This window comes from Symphodus melops (genome assembly GCF_947650265.1).
Source record: "Symphodus melops genome assembly, chromosome: 17".
In the NCBI taxonomy this organism is placed as follows: domain Eukaryota; kingdom Metazoa; phylum Chordata; class Actinopteri; order Labriformes; family Labridae; genus Symphodus; species Symphodus melops.
In genome coordinates this window covers 5,698,924-5,717,981 of record NC_136707.1, presented here as the reverse complement: position 1 = coordinate 5,717,981, position 19,058 = coordinate 5,698,924, and the positions used below count along the sequence as shown (strand labels likewise).

Sequence of the window (19,058 nt, the reverse complement as noted above, 5' to 3'; positions counted from 1 at the left end):
TGCCAAGCAGGTATGGAGGAAGGACTTTTCTGTAAAGGTGTGGTGATGCTGGTATTCTGAATATAAGGGTTCTGGAGCACATGTTCTGGGAGAGGTGATGAGTTAACTTCATATTGTGGGGAGGATGACCTCAGTCCAGGGAAAGAATGAGGATTGTGGGGGTAAGGGACAGAGGAAGGAAGAGGAGAGGGAAGAAAGGGAGCCCTTACAATTTGAGGGTTTGGTAAAGCATTTGTAAGCATTGAAGAAGGACCTGGATCTGTCATTGTGTAGTCATACTGGGTGATAGGATGAAGTACTGAATGCTGAAAAGATGTTGGCCCTAGACTTTGAGGACTAATAGCCCTGTTGGTTAAAGGTGAAGGTGGGTGAGATAATTGATGCATGGGAGAGGCTGTACGGGAGGGAAGAGGCGATCTACGCTGCAGTGGTTGAGGAGATGAAGGTCTGCTCTGTAGTCTACGTATTGACGGCTGTGGAGAAAACTGTCCATTCTGCTTATAAGACAGTTGTGGAGATACAGGTGGAAGAGGGGGAGGTGCTCTGATTGACTGCCTAGATTGAACAGAAGGCTGGTTCCTGGGCATATGTACTAGTGGCTGCCCCCTACCTACAGGTCTGTGAAAGCCTCCCTGGGAAGGACCTATTCGCTGAGACTCCCTTAACCCTGTAGGGCGGGAACCTGTCCGGGCTATAATGGGTCTTCCAGCTACACCCCCTGTCTGACCAGAGGGAGGGGCTGGGCCACTATGGATGGAGGATCTAAATGGGGCTACATGCTGAGTGACAGAGGGCCCATGTCTACTACGTCTTTGTAAGTAAGGGTTCCCTGGGGATGGTTTTACTGCCCCCATGGGCACATGACTTCGACCTACAGGTCCACCTCTCAACCTGCGAGTAGAGGACCGAGTGGGCAAAGGGCGACTGGAGATACGTGATGGGGATGGTGAGGGTGGACGATGAGGGGAAGTGGGGCGAAAGGTTTGAGATGGAGACTGAGATCTCTCTTGTAGAGTAGGACTTTGTCTTTGTGAAAATGACAGTGGGGGAGAAGGGGAACTTCTTAACCTCGAAATTGGTTTTCTGCCTTTGACCAAATGTGGTCTGGTTGAAGGCATAGACACTGCCTCTGGGGGAGGTTGCTGTCTGAAAGAGAGTCTTGGGGAAGGAGGTGGGCTTGCTCTCCTCCTCATTGATCCTTGAGGAGATGCCAAGGGACTTGAAAATTGAGACTGAGGTCGAACAGTCGAAAGATCCCTGTGCATTCCAAATCTGCCCTTTCCACTAGTCATGGATTGTTGAGTTCTAACCAACTCCCCTCTCCTGTTCTGTGGTGGTGAAACAGGTGGGCCGGGTGGTCTCTGCCTTTCATGAAGCAAACCTTGTCTGTGGCTTGTCCTTGAGGCCTGGTGAGCTCTCCTATGAAAGCGAGGGGAGAGATTTGGATCTGACTGAATGCTTGTCTGGATATCCCGGTAATTTTGCGACAGGCGGGGTGAATGCGGAGCAACTGGCCTGGCTGATGCTGGTCTCAGTGACAGTGATGGAGATGGATGGGGACTTATTCGTTGCGCTGGCCTTGGAGAAACTACAGGTGAATGCAACTGTGCCTGCATGAGTGGAGGCATCTGTGGCTGTGTTGGTAGTACCATTGGTGACATTTGCCCTGTCTGGAACATTTGTGGATCTTGGAGAAGTGGTTGATACGTTTGAGCCATTTGTAGTTGTGGGGAAGATTGAGACAAGTAGTTGTGAGAAACAGAGGGATGAGGGTGAGTAGGCTGCGGAAGACGAAGGTTCTCCTGTTGAAAGACCATGGGTGTTTGGAAGGGTATTTGTCTATGATGCATTGGGAGTTGTTGTTGGACCATGACATTTGGATAATGGAGCTGTTCAGGAAGGCCTGTGGGAAGGTGCTGCTCGAATGTTGTATTTGCTACAACTTCGGGATTGTTGAGCATAGGAGCTGGGGAGGGTGGAGGAAGCACTGGGGAGGAGAGATATGAATGAGAAGTTGGAGGGGGAGGCAGGGTTTGGACCTCTAATCTATCTTTTCCAAATAGTCTGACCTGGGGCCTGGGAACCCTGAACTGCTCAGCAGAAATTGGCTCAGTCAGAGGGTAAGAAAACTGTTCCAATCCATATTGCTGTCCTGTCTCAGCAATGTCTGGCACAGCATCCATGAAGAAAGGTTGTTGATAGGGGTAATAACTAGCAGAAAGGTTGGTATATCCATGCATTGGGTCATTATATATGCCTGGAGCAGCATCAAAACCCCCACTTATCATCCCATGTGGATCAAATGTCCCATAGTTATAACCCATATTTTGGTTAAAATAATCACCATACAGCTCAGGGTCATAGGGTTCATTGAATCCATCCACAGTATTACTGTAGTACCCATATGGCTCTGATTCTATTGCATACAGCATTCCATCTTCACCATAGTAGTACTCGACCCCTTCATTGTGATAGTAATTTCCATAATCATCATCGTAAAAGTCATAGGGGTAACTGTAGTAATCCATGTCATCATAGTAGTTCAATTCATCATCATAATAAAAATTGTCCTCTTCATCATAATAACCATATTCATCTTCCCACTCATCATCATAGTAGTCCATTTCCTCTCCAAAAGGGTCATATGGGTCATAAGTGTTTTGTTGTCTCTGTAAGCCTGTAGGTCTCCATCTGTCTTGGTAATCTTCTTCATATCCATATTCGTCATCACCATAATCATAAGCTTCATTGTAATAATAAGCCTGTCTCCCTCTAGTGTCTCTGTTAGCAAATGACAGACGCTTTTGGTGACGTCCTCCTGCTCTTGCCCCGAGTCGGCTCTGGCCCTTAGAAGTCAGGAACTTCCCGGTCAACCAGTTAGATGCAGCAGCTATCCTTCCTAACATCCAGCCCCTAGTCTTAAACCCAGGTTCTGTTTTCTTTTTCCCGAACATGCCTTTGAATTTTCCTCCAAGTCCCTTTGCCTCTGTTGCCATTTTACCTTTGCCACCTAAACTGGATAGATTTATTGTCTTTGCAGTAGGTTTGGTTTCTTTTGGAGTATCATTTTTTTTATTAAACATGCCAAAGCCAGACAGACCTGGCTTTTTATCAGGAGTTTGTTTACCCCCAAAGCCTGCAAAAAGCTTACTGTTGCCCAAAAGTGGTTTACCATCAGAAGGTGGCTTTTTTTTCTTGGAGAGTCGTAGGAAGAGACGAGAGGTGCTTTTAAGGTTTCTCTTTGGTTTCGTTTTTTCTGTCTGCGGTTTAGAAGGCATGCTAAACGGAGAGGACTTCCCTGTTATACCTGATAGAGCTTTCGAGGCTCCTTTGAGTTGAGGCCTGGCACCTGCTGTCTTTACTTCTTTTGCTGCACCTGCCTTTTTCTTCTGTCCCTCTGCAGCAAAACCCATCATAGCCTTGGATGCCCCTTTGATGTTGACATCACTCATCTTTTTTAAGTTCACTGCACCCATCCCTTTCTTCATCTGAGGCTCATTAGACATTTGTGCATTTTTGGAAGGAGGCTTAAAACTCTTCATTGCCATGGCCTTTGAGGCACCTTTCAGAGCTGCTTTCCCTTTTCCTTTATCCTTCTTAGTAGCTACCTCTTCCTCGCTGGCTTCATCCTCCTCTTCCTCTGTCTGCATCTTTTCTTCTTCTTCATCTGAACCCTCCTCCGACTCACTGACAGGTTTCTTTCCCTTTCCCTTCTTCCCATCATCCTTCCCTTTTCCTTTAACTGGTAGCTCCTCTGCTTTCTTTCCTCCCTTCTTATCATCCTTTCCTCCTTTCTTTGGCTCCTCTGACTTGCCTTTCTTGGCAGCTGATTTTGTGTCACCCTTTTTAGGTGGCATCGTGTCTCCTAACTCAAGTCATTTGAAACAAAGTAAAGAAAAACAAGTTTCCAAATGTGTCAACGTTCATATGAAGCTATACTCTTGAGCAAAAAGGTCCAGGTAGTAGTAACATCCTCTCGATCCCAATTGTTTTTACATCTTGTCTCCTTTTTCCTCCATTTGATATGTCCATGTGAGACCCCAGAAACACAAACTGTGGTACTCTCTGTCCAAAGTCAGTTGTTCTATTATGCAAACAGAGACAAACAGAAACCACAGTCCTTGCAAATACGATCTAGTAATGAAGTCAGAATCTCTGCCATCAGTGCTTCCTCTCATTACAATGCATCTTCAAGCCTCAGCTAAAGCAATGTTGCCTCTGTGAGCAAAAACAGAGAGAAATCCATTAAAGAGTGCTCGATTAAAAAAGAGCTGCTTCTTGAATAACATTTTTTACAAATGAAAAAAATTATCTTACTGGATACAGTCTCTCAGTTTTACCCATTTGGTGTACCTGGTTTAATGAGTTTGTTGCAGAAGTTCATTCTCCACGGCAAAAAAATATTAATTCCTGTGCTTCTTCCCATTTATAGATTTGGAAGTAACTTTTCAGGGTCACTCAATGAGTAAAATACCCAGTTTTCCCAGAGTCCTCATAATCCTTTGTGTGTCTCCTTTTGTTATAGCGTCCTTTGAGTCCAGCGGTGAATCCTCATCTCTGCCGTCACGCCAGAATTGGCAGGTTCCCCCCAACGAGGAGAGCCGACATGCACAGTTCTGTGCGAGTCTCAGACTTCAGGGGTGTCCTCCTCTTTGTCTAAGAGTAAGGGTGTATGTGTTGCATTTGTGGTTGTATCCTCCCACATCCACGTCAGCTTGCCTTTGTGACCTCCTGCAACCTTTTGCAACTCTCCTGGTTACTGTGGCTTCATCCATTCCGTTTGCCATAACTTGAGCCCTCTAAATATCCTCAGTCCATTTGCAGGCACATGAGCGTCTGCATTTTATATCTATGTGTATGATAGTGACTGTATTCCTAGTTTTACATGCAAAAGGCACCTTAATGTAGTGCCTCAGGGTAACCCTATCTGCAGGCTTGCTCCAATATGAATAATGCAAGCTGGCTGAGCTGTTGCTAAACTGTGTCTGAGAGGCAAAGCCATGCAGAGCCAAAACCCACACAGCAGCAGTAGCAGCAGCATGGACTGTGGCTGAGGGTGATGCCACAATCCACATACATATTCAACAGTATAAGCCCTGTCTTAACCTAACCTGTCCAGAGTGTACCCCACCTCTCAACCAATGTCAGTTGAGATTCACCCAATAACTGAACAGGATAAGCAGTGTAAATAATGGATGGATTCAACAGCTTATGACAAAATCATGAATAAATATGTGCCAAAATTCAGCATGAATGTTCAACTCATGACTACACACCATGGGTTTATTTTGGTTATTCAGATTTAAAAGCTCTTTAAAATCAACAGTCAGTTGCTGCTATTATTCCAGTCATTGTTCATACTCCACCTCATTGACGCTATTAATATAGAGCAACTTGCTTCTTTAGCCACCAACCAAACCAATAACAGCGTTAAGAATTCACAGATTAGAGCCTGAGGAAATAACCAGTGAGTTATGGGAATTTATCTTGAAACCGCCAAGATACCCTGAAAGCGCAATCTGTTTCATGATGCTTTAGTGGCGTTTAGGCATTCTGTTGCATGACACTGGTTTACAAGTAAGAAGTGTGAGGGCATTTTATAAATGGTTGATATTAATTCATTGACAAAGATCTGATGTCAGCTCATTGAAGATGATGGTCTGATGTTAATTCATTGATGACGGACTGATATTCCAGGAGGTCATCTGTGTGGCAATTATGAATGTTTAATGATTGCCCTGTGTTCTGCCTACGCAGCAGGGATAAAACATTAATCGCAGGCCGCTCTAAATATATCACAAAGGGTCAACCCCTCCCTGGCCAGCTCAACAACCAATTCATTATACATATGGGTTAGTGTCAGGGGTTAACAGTCAAACACCACAGAGATGACAGAGGGAACCAGAATAAATAGTTTTTTTTATTAAAGAATAACAATTATTCTATGATTAACTAATCAGACATTTACCCACATGGACTTTTCCCCCCTTAAAGTACCTAATGTTGATTGATGATAAGCACTGATTGGTAAGTTCCAGCAAGTTGCTAATGCTAAAAGGTGTCTTGACCTACAAGATAAGATCTGAGCAGAAATCTAGATCACGTATCCCTGGGGGTAGTGACCATGACAAAACTCTAAAATGTCTGCATGCTGCACAGCAATAACAACAACAGCAGTAGTGGGTATCAGCTAACTGCAGACTGAGATAAGGGAATTAAGCTAGAGAGTGGGCACTGAGGAAAGTTCACAAGTTCCCCATCTTCACCTCTCTCACACACATGCACATGTGCGTGCACACACACAGAGTGAAGGCTGTTGTTAACCTAACAGGTGAAAAGAAACACAAAGAGATCTATTCGATATGTGTGATATGTATCTGCTGTCTGGCTGTTGTGGTCTGTTGACTGGGTGAACTGGTAATGAATAGAGTACAGATGACAGAGATGGACGAGGTAGAGAAAAAGGAGAGGGACGTCCGCTATGTTAAGGATAAAACAAAATGCAGACAAAAGAACTTTTTGAGAACATAAATGATAAAAAAAAAAATCAAGAAAATAGAATACGGACTTGCAAGAGGTGAAAGTGAAAAGAGAGAAAGAGTAACAGACTGTCATTGGGAGGAAATAATCAAATAATGAAGAAAAAACATAAAAGGAAAGTGGATATAAGGAGAAAAGAAGATGTAAAGACAGGGAGAGTGATGAAGAGAGTCTCCTCATCTATGTGCCAATCAATGACAACACCCTTTCAGCGAGCGCACTCAGCAACATACGACTAATAAAGGAGATCACCTGAGCATAGCAGCGCCAACAGGCTCACTCATTCAATGCCTGTGGGCAGGCGTGTGCACGTACACACACAGAGACAGACACACACATCTCAGATTAAAGATCGTATGCCAACACTAAATGAAGGCTCAACTCCACATCAACATCTATATCTCATCTGTCGACTCTGTAGGGCTACACATCTCCAAAACTGCATATTCATTGGGGATTAAAAGCAGGCCAGCAACACACCCATGTGCTTCGACAGCTAAACATTCAACAAATATTCATACTTTACATTTGGAAAATATGAGGAGGAAAATGACGACTGGAATACAAGACTGAGTGACAGCAGGCAAGAGAGCGTCTTTTCAAACAGTGAAGGTGAGACAGGTGGATGAGGAGTCTGGACTCCGGTTTCCTGTAAGCCTTTAAGCCCCATTCAGGTCTTAACCTTCGCTGCCAGATTACTCTACGCCTTGACAATGGAGACGCCTGCAGCTTCAAATGCAATGAAGACCTGCCACTGAGGATCAAACACCAACACTTGGCTGAGCAGACACGCTTTGTATCAATGTGAAAATTAGATGCTTTCTTTGACCTTGCTGAATTTCAAACAAGTGGACAATTTGCAGTTTCCCAATTTGGAAACCAGTTATTAAAAACACCTTTAAACAACAGATAAAAAACATGCATGTAAACCTTTCAAATGTAAGTCAATTAAACTTTTCATGTTCTCTTGTGAAAGCAACATTTTTCAGGAGGTGAGGCAGGCGAAAACGAAGGACTTAAACAGAGGATATATGGGCGTTATTTCTTTAGCGAGCCACACTATTTTCTAAAAGTGCAATATTGATGGCTGTATTCCCTCACTTAAAATATAAATATTTACAACTCTCCACAATCAACTTAAAAAATGTGAATGCAAAAAGGCTTGTTCTACCTTTTGTCTCATGTGGTTCAGTTTGATCAGTCACTACTGACTCCACTGTTATCTCGTGCTAAAATACCATCGTCTCTACAACTACTGTTTGTCAGAGTCGATGTTAACAAAGATGAGATGTAAAATTTATGATGTACATTTCTTACACAAAAATAAGTGGATCTATTTGGCCTTTCTTACAAGCCTTTTTTGAGATAAACTATCCCTTCTGCCATCCACAAAATCAGGTGAAAAAAAGGGCTTATTTTTTCATTCTTCATTTGAGTTCCATAAACAGATAAACTTTGTGATGAGAGGGCGCTCTTTCCAGCCGCATGCCTCGGTTGAACTGTTTTGAACACTTCAAGTCTCTAAAAAGATGGTCCGCTGTCACATCATCTGAAGCCTGTGCAGAACACAGCTGCCCTGCAGGTTGGGGGTGACTACTTAGAAAAGGCAGAGTGAAGGAAGAGAATGTGCACATTCAGGCCGAGTAGTACGCTTTGAACCTGGAATAATTGAATTCAGTGTGTTAAAACAAAGAAATCCCCTCTGCTAATGAGTGATCTGATACGATTCATGAAGTGCCAGAGACAAATGGACATGACATAATATATTAATTGTCCCCTTAGACTTAGACTTAAGGGCTTCACACATATAGCTGCCTCCACATCAGAATCCATCAGTGCCTTACTAGTAACCTTTCTGTTGTCAGTCTCCTGTTTTTATCCTTTAGGTGACCATTCTGATGAAAGACTGTACCATAAATGTCAACAAGCACCATACCAGCCTATTCAGTTCAGTCCAGGTTTCAACCAGTAGAGGGCAATATTTCCGATATATATTATAATTAATATTTCAATACAAGTACAGCGTAATCAGATGTCAAGACTTGGACCTGAATTGATCCCCAACACTATTTAATACTCATACAAAGCAGCAATGAAGTGTTCTGAGGGTTAAGTTACTCTTTAAAATAAAACAAATGACCACCTAAAGTAAAGCACAGGGAAACTGTACTTTAAAGACCTGGAGGCTTATTTTATTTTTTTTATCATCATTATTAAATCTTAAAATCAAAATACAATCAGTGTGTGGTGGTGGAGCAGCGCTTACCTTAATTGTGCTTTAAGTGACAAATCTTGATTTATAGAATATCCACATATTTAAACAAAATAGCATGTGAGCCCAATCACTTTCTGAATCCCAGTCCTCCTCTGGAGCTCCCTTTACGTTTTATATCCTGTCTCAGCCCAATCACTCACACTCTCACACACGCACATGCAAGCGCGCGCGCACACACACACACACACACACACGCACACCTTTCCTTGAATTACACACCCCCGTCCACAAACACAATGGGCCTTCAATGGTAAACATACCCTGTGTTGCTTCAGTGAGGCTTCAGTGATTACCTTCAGTGATCACATGTACATCTACAGTTCAAATGTACAATCGTGAGAGGAGAGCGAAAGCACCGTCAGGTATAAGACTTCTCTTTACATTAGTTTATGCATGAGTAGTGCAGCGATTGGGTTTCCTTGTAAACAAGCTACACTTGTACATGTATCTCTGTGTGCGTGTGTGTGTGTGTGTGTGTGTGTGTGTGTGTGTGTGTGCGTGTGTACAGCACTATCTCATCCCCCTCCATGTCTAAGTAAACAATGGTGCAGGTCTTTTGTTCCTTAATGGCAGGATTATACAAATAACACTTTACTTTATCATCCACCCACACTGGCGTCCATTAACGTCAGAGCCTAAAAAGCAATTTGCGCTCAAAGCCATTTTGGTGAAAACAGGTTGTGAGACATGCATGTTGGTGAACCTTATCAGACCTTCTCACGCACACACACACAAATCTCTCTTACACACACACACACGTGTGTAGTGCTACCCTTAAATGTGTTCTACATGTCAAGCTTTAACTGTTTGTGTAGGAGCCCCATTAAGTTTATTTTATTTTTGCATTGTTCATTCCTCATTTTATTTCTTACTCTTTTTTTGCACGCCCCCTGCAGGTCTTGAGAGGAGACAACAAGTTAGTGTGCAGAGTGCACTTGGGAGGAAGACAGGTCAGCATACATGTAATGACGAGCGTTACATGTTTTTTAGTGTCGTGAGAACCAGAGCACATTTTTTGTGCTTTTCTTTTTTTTGTAATAAAACTACCAGAAACTTTAAACATCAACTCTCACTGGATTTCTCTTTTTAGGACTATTCTGCACGTTTGATGGGGTAAATACAAGAGCATACTTCTGCCACTTCCCTTTTATAACTTTTAATGTAGTAACATCTGCTGAACTGAATCATCTTTGTTCTTGTTCCTCTCTCCTGTTCAACAACAAACGCGTTTCTTTATGTTCATTTTGGTTAATTTACATCGACCTACTCGCTTTTTCCAATCACTACTTCCCTCAACGGACCCATAACCAACTCCTAACTCCGACCACCAAATATATATGAGCTTCCTCCACACCGTGCACACAGCTTTGGTTCAAATTGGACAATCCGTCCACAGTATCTGGGGCACTGGTAGGCTGTTAGTCTTTATGAAGACCACAAACTGAAACACGTTGGTCTAATGTTAATAAAGTTGATCTTCATACTACAAGTGTTGCTGAAGCATTTTGACCTCTTCACTTCTGACTGTGTGAATATTATATTATGAATTAAAAGCTTGAGTTCGTTGGGGACAAAATTTAAAGGACAGTGGATTTATTATGAAAAGTTATACAAATGAAATTTTTATAGGAGGCAGCCTCCTTTAGAGTTTTTGTGCATTTTTTTTTGCCACATGGCTAGAAATTTTTTTTAATTACTTACTTTTACATTAATGTTGTGTTGTTTGGCTCTCTGAGAGTTTGCTGCGTAATCATGTCCCCGCTGTCTTTGAAGGGAGAAATGTAAGTTGCGTGTGAATCTATGAATAGGTGAGCTGCAGGTCATTGTTTTTTTGTCTTGACGCATCTTCTATTGTGCATCCGTGAGCTGTTCATCCCACAGACAAACATCGCTGCTCACGAGGTAGGGAGAACAAACATTTGAGGAAAGCTTTTTGAGAGATTAGAAATACAAATATAGGCAGTTGTGTTAATCCCCAGCCTGTTAGGTTTGTATAAAATAAAGAACATAGACTATGCTACTCAAAAACAATTCTATTTATTCAGGAAATCTTTGCTTACTTACAGTAAGGAACACACTAGAAGCTCAAGCTCTGCTTTGTAAACAGTCTAAAAAAACCCCAATCAGGATCAAATCTGTGTTTTATCTGTGGACGGTATAAAAGAAGTGGAATGAGCCTCTTGAAAAACACTAACTTCCTTCAATGTTCAGTTTTATATTGAGAGCAATGAAAACATGAACATCCTACCAGTGTTATTGACTAAAATAACACAAACATCTATTTATAAAAAGCAAATAAAGAAACGCCTTTGGGAATCAGATTAAGATATGCACATAGGTGTCAGTAGTGTCAGTTTATGTATGTTTACCTGTCCTGTGTTTGATATTATATCATACTAATTGATGAGTTTAATGTATATTCTAAAATGTAATGATTTGTGAACAATTTTTCTCATGTCCTCTTCTCAATGGTTTATGTGCACTATAGGGTTTTTAAAAGTTGAGTTTTGATTCCAGTTAATGTTTTTTTTTTTCATGTGGACCCCCGGAAGCTAATGGGCATCCTAACAAACAAACTCTTGAACCTAAATATGTGATTATATAGAAGTCTATAAGAGAGTGGGTCTTCTTCATATTTAATGAGCATGTTTGTGAAACATTTTGATGTTTCCTGTTCTGATGGTCCCCCCCCCCCCACCACCACCACCAGCTCAACAGCGCCATCCGTGGGCAGCCCATCACCCTGACATCTCTGTCTACCATCAGCACATGTCCAGAGCATCCAGTTTGTATACGTGTGTGTAACACATCTCAGTTACATGGATTCAGTAAAAATGGAATTTCCCCTCGCAGGATTAATAAAGTACATCAAAAAGACTTTTCAAAAAGACTACTTACTGCCTCACAGGAGTTTGAGCTCCGTTGAAACACTACATGCAATGGGAACTCTGAAACAGAAGAGGGCAGAAGAGAATAACAAATCTCCAGGTAGTTTCTTTCAGTGGCTGGTATCTCTTCTTTACCATGGGCCAGAAAAAAACTGTAGAATTAAATGTATTAACTGAAAAGGTTCTTATCATTACAGATTGAATACAAGCCTGGTATCATAGAGAACATATACTTTAAACTGTATCATGTAGATCACAGTTTTTTTTTATCTGACTGTGTGTCAGCTGCTATAACTTCTATAATGTATTTAACACTTAAACAGCCCACTGGATAAAAGAAGGCACACTGTGACAACATGATTTAATCTTGTTTTTTTCCAAGTTTGTCAGTTGTTTGTCTCTATGCTTCTGTTTCCTGTGTATTCTTCTGTTTATGGTCCTGAGTTTCTTTCCCCCCAACACATCTCTCTTACTATGATATTCAAATAAAGAACAGTAGAATATATGCATGTTAAATAGGCTGAATTGTTTGTATTCTGTAATAGGAATGGCGTATTTTTTGCTTTTTTCTTGAGCATTTTAACTAAATAATCACTGCTATCAATTACAGTTAATTGAGAATCCCTGCTACTCTATTGCGAAAAAAAAAAAAAGACATAACTATTGCTGAAACTTGCTAAAACTAGAATGCATCATCACTGTTGCGGTGAGAGACAATATTGAACTTTTTAACACTACAATGTAGCTTAAAGAGGACATATTATCACCTCTTCAAACAGTCCCCTGTGCTCTAAATGAAACATCTGGGCTGTGCTTTGGTCAAAATATAACATGAATAAAGCACCAGAGGAGGTTAGTGACCCTGGAGAAACCAACTCGCTCAGAACGCTCAGTTTTGGTGTGTGTCTCTTTAATGTCATGAGACCCCCCCTGAGTTTTCCCAGTAGACATCACTCCTCTGTAGAGACAATAAAATGGCAGACCTGAAGTTTTGCTCAAGGCTGGAGGTGGAGTCCATGGTTGGAGATACCAGGGGAGGGGAGGATATTTTCTTACCAGAATCGAACTTGTGATGTCAGAACCTGAGAAAAGGTTACCCAAATAAATAATAATAATAAAATAAATAAACTGTCAAAGTGGATTTTTCACAATGTCCCTTTTGAAGTTGAACACAAAACAGGTCGACTGAATGCAACAAACGCCTCTTACAAAAGGAGCTCAATTAAACACCCTGTGCTCTCTCATTAGCAGTGCTACGACACACACACTCACACTAAGCCATATGTAGCCAAGAAGCATCAAGTGTCATGCCTCCTCCACACAATGCACACACGCCACAGTCCATCCTACCTTTGTCTGCTTCTCTCTTTCCCAAGTATTATCCCTCCTTCATCCCTCTCTTCTTCAGGTAATCCCAAAGCAAAATCTCTCCATCTCAGGGTCCCTCTGACTTGACATCTTTAAGCCATCTTTTGGTCCACTGGTGTCACGGCCCCTCTCTGGCATTAAGCTTCCCACTCCGCCCCCCTCTTCAACACCGAAGAGATGCATGTGAATTATTAATGTTGGTATTGTGCTTGTGTTTGCACGAGTGAATGGGGAGCATTTGGCAGGGAGTCCATACTCTCTGGTCCGCCTACTTTGAGGCATGGGCGACAGCAAGACAAACAGCTGGGCAGCAGGGATGGAACAGATAGAGAGGTGGGTGACCCTCACGTGCTACTGTACAGCTGAGGGTGCTCCTGTAACAAACATATTTTAATATTACAAGCCAAGCAGTGTGCTTATTTATACCTCACTGTCATTGGTATCTCCACTTAAAATTGAATTAAAAAACATAGAAAAATATTTTACACTAAATTGCTCGAGTTGTATTCACTGAAAGACAGAAAGCCGGAAGCAGCACCTTTTATAAGCCACTGGACAAACGGGTACATCGCGAACCCCCACGTGATGACGATTCTGACATCAGGTCAGGCAACTAATTTGTTCCCAACATGAGCCATGTGCGTTTTACAACTTGGAACCAGTTTCTCCGTTATGTCCAACACCACATGAATGCACCATTGCCAAGGCTGGTATGTTCTTGCACATTTTGTATACATATTACAGCGTTTATAAACTGGACCTGCTCTTTAAATACATTTTAGATTGACATGTGATAACTGTGTAATGTGTAAAACTAGTGTAAACTGTGGTAAAAAAAAAAATTGCAAATGGTTTTACATTATAACTTACCTTAGCTTTAGGCAGTTAGGAAGACATTTGGCTTTGTTGAGTCTCTAAAATTCAGTAGCTTCCAATATAAAAACATTTAAAATATATCTATTACTCACAGTTGAAATCATGTGGCATAATCACATCCAGCTGAGATGTTGTTCGATGCTGGCAAGTTTTACATTAAAATGAAAATTTTCAGAAATAAAGAAAAACAAAAGGGTTCATCTGACATATGACAGACTTTATTTTTTTCTCCCATTACTCTCAGGATCAATTTAGCTTCTTTATCTTAATCAAAAAGATAAAATACACATTTCATGCCTTCAACCAACTCAAATCTGTTCCTTTAAGTGTTTTGTTAATTTTCATATACAAAATAAGAATGGCTGCTATTTTTTCATTGCTGAATCTCTATAATACAGGTGATTTCTTTCCATTTTAACTGAGACATATCCTGTTGTGTCTCTTCTTTGTCCCTGACAGAAGCTTCTTTTTACTTCTTCACGATCTGGATGACGTCCTCATGCTCCATGATGTGCGTTAGGCCGACCCTCTGGGGACTGTACTTGGTACTGGTTCCCTGAAAGACCAAGATACAACACAGCTCTTTTATGATAGTTTGAATGTTAATGTTAGTTAGGAATATTTTCAGCAAATAGAACAAGTGAGGTGCCAGTTTTTAGTGCGGTTTAAATAAAAAAAATACAGGTATTTGAATGGAACCAGTTAAATTCAGCAGTGGCTGTTTGTCTTAAAAAAAAAAACCAATTAAAAGGCTTCTTTTTTTCCCCTTTCTGCACAGAACCTCAGCATCAGACTTGGATCATCTGCTTCTGAGGGTCAATGTTTCTTAAAATTTTGAGCTTACTTACCCAAACCAGGGCGTATTTGAACTGGCTGGCTAAGGTTCTGTGGATTCGATGGCACTGTGGATGGAAAAACAAAATGAATTGTAAACTTAAATACTGTGGGGACACAGCAGCTCTGATTACTGTGGTGTTACATCTGTTGATCAATGAGAGTTATTTCACATGCGTTTAACTTACCACATGTTCAACACTTGCTCCTCTCCTCATGATGATGGCATCATTAAAGTCTGGGCGCTCTGATTAAATAGTGAAAGAAATTAAGTATTTGGTTTATAAAATACTGTATGTATTTATGTGAAAGGATGACTGATACAAAAAGTGTGCATGCACCTCCTCTTTTTTTAGTATAAATGCAAATCAGAGCTAGGTACTCCCACAACGTCTCCAGGAGGTAATCCAAGTTCAACTTCATGCCGCAACTGAAATGAACAAGTGGAGAGAATGAGGACGAAGCTGTCATCTTCCATAAATGTACAAACAAGGAGTGAGTAAGCACAGACACACACACTGGTATCTAACCTGATGACAACACTGTTAGGTCTGTGAGCCAGGCGGTCCACTTCCTCGATGGAGATTTGATCCACCTTATTGTACACCTGTAAGTACCATAAAGAAAGTGGATCAACTTCAAACATCACCAAAACACAAAAAAAAGTACAAGTACGACAATTTAACTAAAACCCAGAAAATGAATGCTGCCGTACATATAGACAAGGCATGTAGACTCTGTTCCCTACGATGACATCAATGAACTCGTCTGGTGTGCTGTCCTCCCTGAAGAGAACTTCTGCATTAAAGATTTCTGAGAAGAGCAAGTTAAAGAAGTAAACAAAAACAAAAAAAACCCACTGTGCACTTTTAACAAGTCAAACAAAATGAAAGTGAACAGCCAGAAATGTGACCTTGAGGGAGAATCATTAAAATCATTTCAACTATATTCATTTTTAATCCCATGGGAAGCAGCTCCTCCCCATCTTTCCTTCAGACTCGCCTTCTCTCGGGTGCTCTGTTCATTACCTAACAGTACTAACCTGTAGCCAATTCAATTAATCTACTGGGACATGTTTAACAGGAGATTTAAGCGTTTAGTTTTCTTCAAAAACGATACATTTTCTCGGTGTCATCGTTTCACGTTTTCTTTTCTTTCTTTATATATATATTTTTAAAGGATCACAATTTGTTATTTACATTTTACATGATGTTCCGACTTCAAAGGAAATGTCATTGTCTAATGATGTGACCAAACAATGAAGAAGTAATCTTCATACTTCGACTTTAATAACGCGGGACTGAAGTGATGTCAGAGGTGAATTATGTCGTTTTCCTCAGCTCTGCATTGCATAGTGGGATATTTATGCTGGTGAAGTGTCCAATGCTTCCCTCCTGTAGTATTTCCTACCTAAAGTAATTAATCTAATTGACTGGAATTATATAGTCTGAAGGATACTGTATTCGTGGAGAATGAGCTGGACGAGTTTCTCAGAACAATGGGTGAGAGGAACGGTGGAGTTGTAAGAGAGGCCGCCACCTTTCTTTGGCTACACGAGGGGGAAAAAAAAAAGAGAAAGAAAGTTTAATCTTTTTCAGTATTTTTGAAATGGCCTTTAGTGATTTACGGACAGCGGAAAAAAAAAAACATACCTTGAAATAAATATTTGGTTTGCTCATGTTGAGCCTGATGCCAACTGACTCCAACTCTTTCTCCAGAAGTTCTCTGGAAGGAAAAAAATAAACTTGTTCGAGACAACAATGGGTGAATGAAAATACTTCTATGACCCACACACTCTTACACTCTTACACACACACGCACGCACACACCTCTGAACATCTCCTTTGGTGGCATCCAACATCATGATGACCACGTCTGCTGTCCTTGCAACAGCAATGACCTGCCGACCTCGACCCTTACCTAGAAAAGGTCAAATAAAGTGTGTATAAATAATATTAAATTAAAAGAATCCTTCTACTAACAGATGGAAATGAGGTAAATGTGGTGCAAAGCATCTTTTCTCTTCAGACTAATGATTATTTGAGTACACTGTCCGTGACTCGAATAAACTAAGAAACTGAACTAATCCCAGGTTAGCTCACGATACGACTCACAATATGTGGCCTACAACACAACGACATCATGACACAGCAATTCTCAGCTAACTGCAATATGGCAGGCAAACGTACAATGACATGTCGAGATCACTAATCATATAGGAATATTAAAGGCATCAGTAAGAGTAGACTGTTTCTTCACTGCAGTGTAGCGTCGGTTTCACCTCTTTAGTCTACGGAGCAGTATTAGGGCCAGTAAGGGTTTTTATTTTTTATAGTTAGTCACACATTTCTGAAAGTCGTCAGAGACTGATAAAGGCTGAGCTTACCTTGGGCAGCACCCTCAATGATTCCTGGAAGATCTAACAACTGGATGTTGGCCCCTTTGTACTGAACAGCAACAAATAACAGAGTGAGTTTGCAGAATGTCTCACAACTTCATAAAGCTTTGGTTTAGCAAGTGTTTGTATGTATACACTGCTGTGAATGCATGTGTACCTACCTCTATGACACCAGGGATGCAGGTGAGGGTGGTGAACTCGTAGGAAGCAGCTTCACTGGCCGTTGACGTCATCAGACTAAGGAAGGTGGACTACAGGGTGCAACCAGAGTCAAATATTAGACGAGCATCTTCCAAATTGTGACACCTCTCTTTCTTGCACTGTGGGTATTTTGTAGCATTGTTCAGACTGCGAGCCTTTAATTACAGCCTTCAAATGTGGTAAACATGAGCGACACACAATGCAGCAATCTGGTGCCATCATTTCTTCAATAAAGAAAAAGAAAAAAAAAAGCAGCAGTGAAGTTCAATCAGTGTTTTTTAACCAATAATTCCAACATCTTGTATTGTACTGGTATTTTTTGTTTCTATGTCGTTGTACTGGAAGCATTATGAAGAATGGAAATAAAGTGCATTGTACATTAGTAATATTTCTTTGTATGTTAGATTCAATTCTGGAGCAGGAAAACAGGGTCATAAGAATAATAATTTATACTTTATTAATCCCACGATGGGAAATTCGATTCACACTTTGTTTAATGGATATGAAGACACACATCAGCCAAAATACACACACAAACAGGATCCTCGTGACATGCATTAATGGAGAGGTCTCACAGCGAGTGCTCCAGAGTTTTGGGGTTCGGTGCCTTGCTCAAGGGCACCTCAGCAGTGCTCAGGAAGTGGACTGGCAACTCTCCAGCTACCAAACCAATTTCTGGACTTGAACCGGCGACCCTCCATCCAGACTGAGCCGCCGCCCTCCCAAAGGGACACACGTTGAATATTACCTTGTCATGTCGTGTACATACCTTACCCACAGAGGGGAAACCAATAAGAGCAACACGAGCATCTCCTGATTTCATGACATCGAAGCCCTCTCCTTTGGCCCCAGCTGACTTTGAGGGCTCCAGAAGCTGAGCTCTGTATTTGGCAAGCTTTGCTTTCAGCAAACCCAGATGGTACTCAGTGGCTGGAAGAATGAAAGTGACACAATCAGGGCTTTCATTATGTCTTATTCTGTAAAGGTTTGCTTCATTTAAAGTGCATTATAAAGTAGGTTTATGATTCTTAAAGGTACAGGGAAAAGTGACATAGAAGATTGCTGTGTAATTGTGCAGAAGCACCATGTTTATGTTAATTTGAACCCGTGTGAAAAAAAAGAAATAAATATAGACTGTTATTGTAACTATGACTAGAATCGATCTGACGATGTCAATGATCATATTTCCTCTGAGATTACACAGAGTTTACTGAGTGATATAATAAACACTGACGGGTGTCACACGTTCAAACAGCTGGCTAGAAGTTGAACATGAAGCTAACAGCTAGCCCTGCAGCTCTCCCTCTTCTTCTACCTTTGTTTTTCTGTGTCCGAGCGATCTCTCGCTCTATTTCCGCGATTTTTTCCAGGATCCCCATTGTGGCAGGAGAAGTGAGCTACAGCTACACTGTCAACAAAGAGTAAATAAAATCAGACACGTGTCCTACTGCAGTTGTTAGCACCCGGCTAGACAGCTAACCCAATACATCCTGAGCAGCCTGATTCTTCTTCTTCTTCTTCGGGGGTTTCACGTCAGTATGCATGATGTCGCATGACTGCCACCTGCCGTCAACCTTTCTTTTTTTTAATTTTTCAATGTGATAATACAACTTTTTTTTGTACTCTTAGTCCTCCTTTACACAATGTATTTTATATAGCTCTCTACATTTGATGTCTT

The 19,058-nt window shown here is 41.2% G+C and overlaps 2 protein-coding genes across 2 annotated transcripts; both read right to left on the bottom strand.

The window, feature by feature from the left end:
• Positions 1-804: 804 nt before the first annotated feature.
• LOC306837687 (uncharacterized protein) lies at positions 805-3,874 on the bottom strand (the record flags this gene model as incomplete). The annotated part of the gene is made up of 3 exons (XM_079365431.1): positions 2,428-3,874; positions 1,650-1,802; positions 805-1,198 (listed from the first exon to the last, which is right to left on the bottom strand). The coding sequence occupies exons 1-3, from the start codon at positions 3,855-3,857 to the stop codon at positions 805-807; spliced, it is 1,977 nt and encodes a 658-aa protein (XP_079221557.1). The 5' UTR covers positions 3,858-3,874.
• A 10,269-nt stretch (positions 3,875-14,143) lies between these two features.
• drg2 (developmentally regulated GTP binding protein 2) lies at positions 14,144-18,911 on the bottom strand. The gene is made up of 13 exons (XM_079366738.1): positions 18,696-18,911; positions 18,150-18,310; positions 17,341-17,430; positions 17,168-17,228; positions 16,611-16,701; positions 16,434-16,506; positions 16,240-16,330; positions 15,497-15,594; positions 15,312-15,388; positions 15,123-15,211; positions 14,970-15,028; positions 14,796-14,849; positions 14,144-14,503 (listed from the first exon to the last, which is right to left on the bottom strand). The coding sequence occupies exons 1-13, from the start codon at positions 18,757-18,759 to the stop codon at positions 14,417-14,419; spliced, it is 1,095 nt and encodes a 364-aa protein (XP_079222864.1). The 5' UTR covers positions 18,760-18,911; the 3' UTR covers positions 14,144-14,416.
• Between the last annotated feature and the right edge of the window lie 147 nt (positions 18,912-19,058).

Coding starts and splice junctions, on each gene's coding strand:
- drg2 (XM_079366738.1), bottom strand. CDS start 18,759: ATGGGGATCCTGGAAAAAATCGCGGAAATAGAGCGAGAGATCGCTCGG. Junction 15,029..15,122: donor TTATACTAAAAAAAGAGGAG/GTGCATGCACAC, acceptor CTATTTAATCAG/AGCGCCCAGACTTTAATGAT. Junction 14,850..14,969: donor GAGCAAGTGTTGAACATGTG/GTAAGTTAAACG, acceptor TTCCATCCACAG/TGCCATCGAATCCACAGAAC.